Source organism: Canis lupus, chromosome 35, assembly GCF_003254725.2.
Source record: "Canis lupus dingo isolate Sandy chromosome 35, ASM325472v2, whole genome shotgun sequence".
Taxonomy (NCBI): domain Eukaryota; kingdom Metazoa; phylum Chordata; class Mammalia; order Carnivora; family Canidae; genus Canis; species Canis lupus.
Window position 1 is genome coordinate 13,335,212 of NC_064277.1, and position 2,272 is coordinate 13,337,483.

At 42.6% G+C, this 2,272-nt stretch overlaps 1 protein-coding gene across 1 annotated transcript; it reads left to right on the plus strand.

The window, feature by feature from the left end:
• The first annotated feature begins 384 nt into the window (after positions 1–384).
• LOC112659845 (uracil-DNA glycosylase-like) lies at positions 385–1,908 on the plus strand. Its single transcript, XM_049105980.1, is given in 2 exon segments — positions 385–873; positions 875–1,908. Coding segments are annotated over 2 exon segments (525 nt in total). The 5' UTR covers positions 385–423; the 3' UTR covers positions 950–1,908.
• The last annotated feature ends 364 nt before the right edge of the window (positions 1,909–2,272 follow it).

Genomic DNA, 2,272 nt, shown 5'->3' on the forward strand with positions numbered 1-2,272 from the left:
GTAAGTCTTTACCTGGACCCAAATGTGTGACATAAGGCATGTGAAGTCTTTACTGGGACCCAAATGTGTGACATAAGACATGTGAAGTCTTTACCTGGACCCAAATGTGTGACATAAGTCTTTACCTGGACCCAAATGTGTGACATAAGACATGTGAAGTCTTTACCGGGACCCAAATGTGTGACATAAGTCTTTACCTGGACCCAAAAGTGTGACATAAGACATGTGAAGTCTTTACCGGGACCCAAATGTGTGACATAAGTCTTTACCTGGACCCAAATGCGTGACATAAGACATGTGAAGTCTTTACCGGGACCCAAATGTGTGACATAAATCTTTACCTGGACCCAAATGTGTGTCATAAGACATGTGAAGTCTTTACCGGGACCCAAATGTGTGACATAAATCTTTACCTGGACCCAAATGTGTGACATAAGACATGTGAAGGTTGTCATCTTGGGACAGGATCCATACCATGGACCCAACCAAGCCCATGGGCTCTGCTTTAGTGTTCAAAGACCTGTTCCATCTCCACTCAGTTTGGAAAACATTTATAAAGAGCTGTCTACAGACATTGATGGTTTCGTTCATCCTGGTCACAGAGATTTATCTGGGTGGGCCAAACAAGGTGTTCTCTTACTCAACACTGTCCTCACCGTCCAGGCACATCAGGCTAATTCTCATAAGGAGAGAGGATGGGAACAATTTTCTGATGCGGTAGTGTCCTGGCTAAATCAGAACTCCAGTGGCCTTGTCTTCTTGCTCTGGGACTTTTATGCTCAGAAGAAAGGCAGTGCCATCGATAGGAAACGTCACCATGTGCTGCAGACTGTGCACCCCTCCCCGTTGTTGGTCTACAGAGGGTTCTTTGGAGTGTAGACATTTCTCTAAAACCAATGAGCTGCTGCAGAAGTCTGGCAAGGAGCCCATCAACTGGAAGGATCTGTGACCCTGAACTGGGAGGTGAGGCGCTGTCTCCGGGGCAGTTTCTAGAAGCTGCTATCGAAATATTTGCCAGGAGTGGCAGCTTTATTCAGACAGAAGCCGCAAAGCCTCTGCCCTGGGACCATATGGCTGTCTTTGCAAAATGGCTTCAGCCTAAAACCTGATGACACAGTAACTGTGAGAGAGCAGAGGTCAAATACTTGAGACTTGTTCTGTCACCTTTATGGTAAAAGGGGACAGGATGGAAGCACCTCTTTGGTACAGTCAGCTGTGACTTGCTTTTACCTGGCTGGTTAGACTTTAGATTGTAAGGTGGTTGGGTGTGTTTATCTAGGAAGGCCTCCCCTCCTGCTTTGCCCCACCTGGGATCCCAGTTCTTGGCCAAGAACACTGTTCCCTCAATTCTTCCCTGGGCCCTCAAGCCCTTCCTTAGAGGAAGCAGGAGGCGTTTGCCAGTGCTCAGAACTTTAGGGATGACAATTCCTGAGGACTAATCCTCCGTGGGAGCCTTCACAGACCAAGGGAGCCTTCACAGAACCTTCACAGACAGGCAGAAGGGAGTGAGCCGGGGCTTGTTTGTATAGTTCTCTGCATGTCTTTAGGAACAACTGTGGGAGTTGAACTGGAAGAAAGAGAAGGGGGAATTTTTAAACTTTATTTTTTTAAGCAAAGAAATGCTTTTCTCCTAGATGTGTCCTAAGATGGGGGTTTTAAGGCTGCACAGACTGCCAGATGCTGGGTTTTTTTTTGTTTGTTTGTTTTTTGTTGGTTTTTTTCCCCCCCGCATCACTGGTGAATTTTGCTGTTTTAAAAATACTTATGCAGATGTATATATGTATTTTGTAATCCTTTGTTGGGGAGACAATCTTTGTTAGGTCTGCACTTCCATCCTAGATCCTCTTAGAGATGCCGTTGATCTGTTAGCCAGGGAATGAGTTAACCCCCCAGTGAGAGTTTGGGAATAAAAGATTGTTGAAGTTTCACTCCTTGCAAAAAAAAAACAACAACAAAATATTGAAGTTTCTTTATTGAAAGACAACAAAATTACAATTAACAAAAATAATAAAGTTGACATTTTTACTTAATATCTTAAAATTTTAACACAAAGTAAATATTTTTATATTGAACCATTTTGGTGTTTAATATCCACATAATTATCAATGATAAGTATTAAAATCATTTTCATATGTTGTGTCTTGAACGTACATCAGTACACATTTAAGAATAAGGTATGATATGGGTTGTATAATACTGCAAAATGTTCCTTGATACCATGTGCAATAATTGTTACTGATGCTCTAATTTTTTAGTGTTTATGGACCAAAGA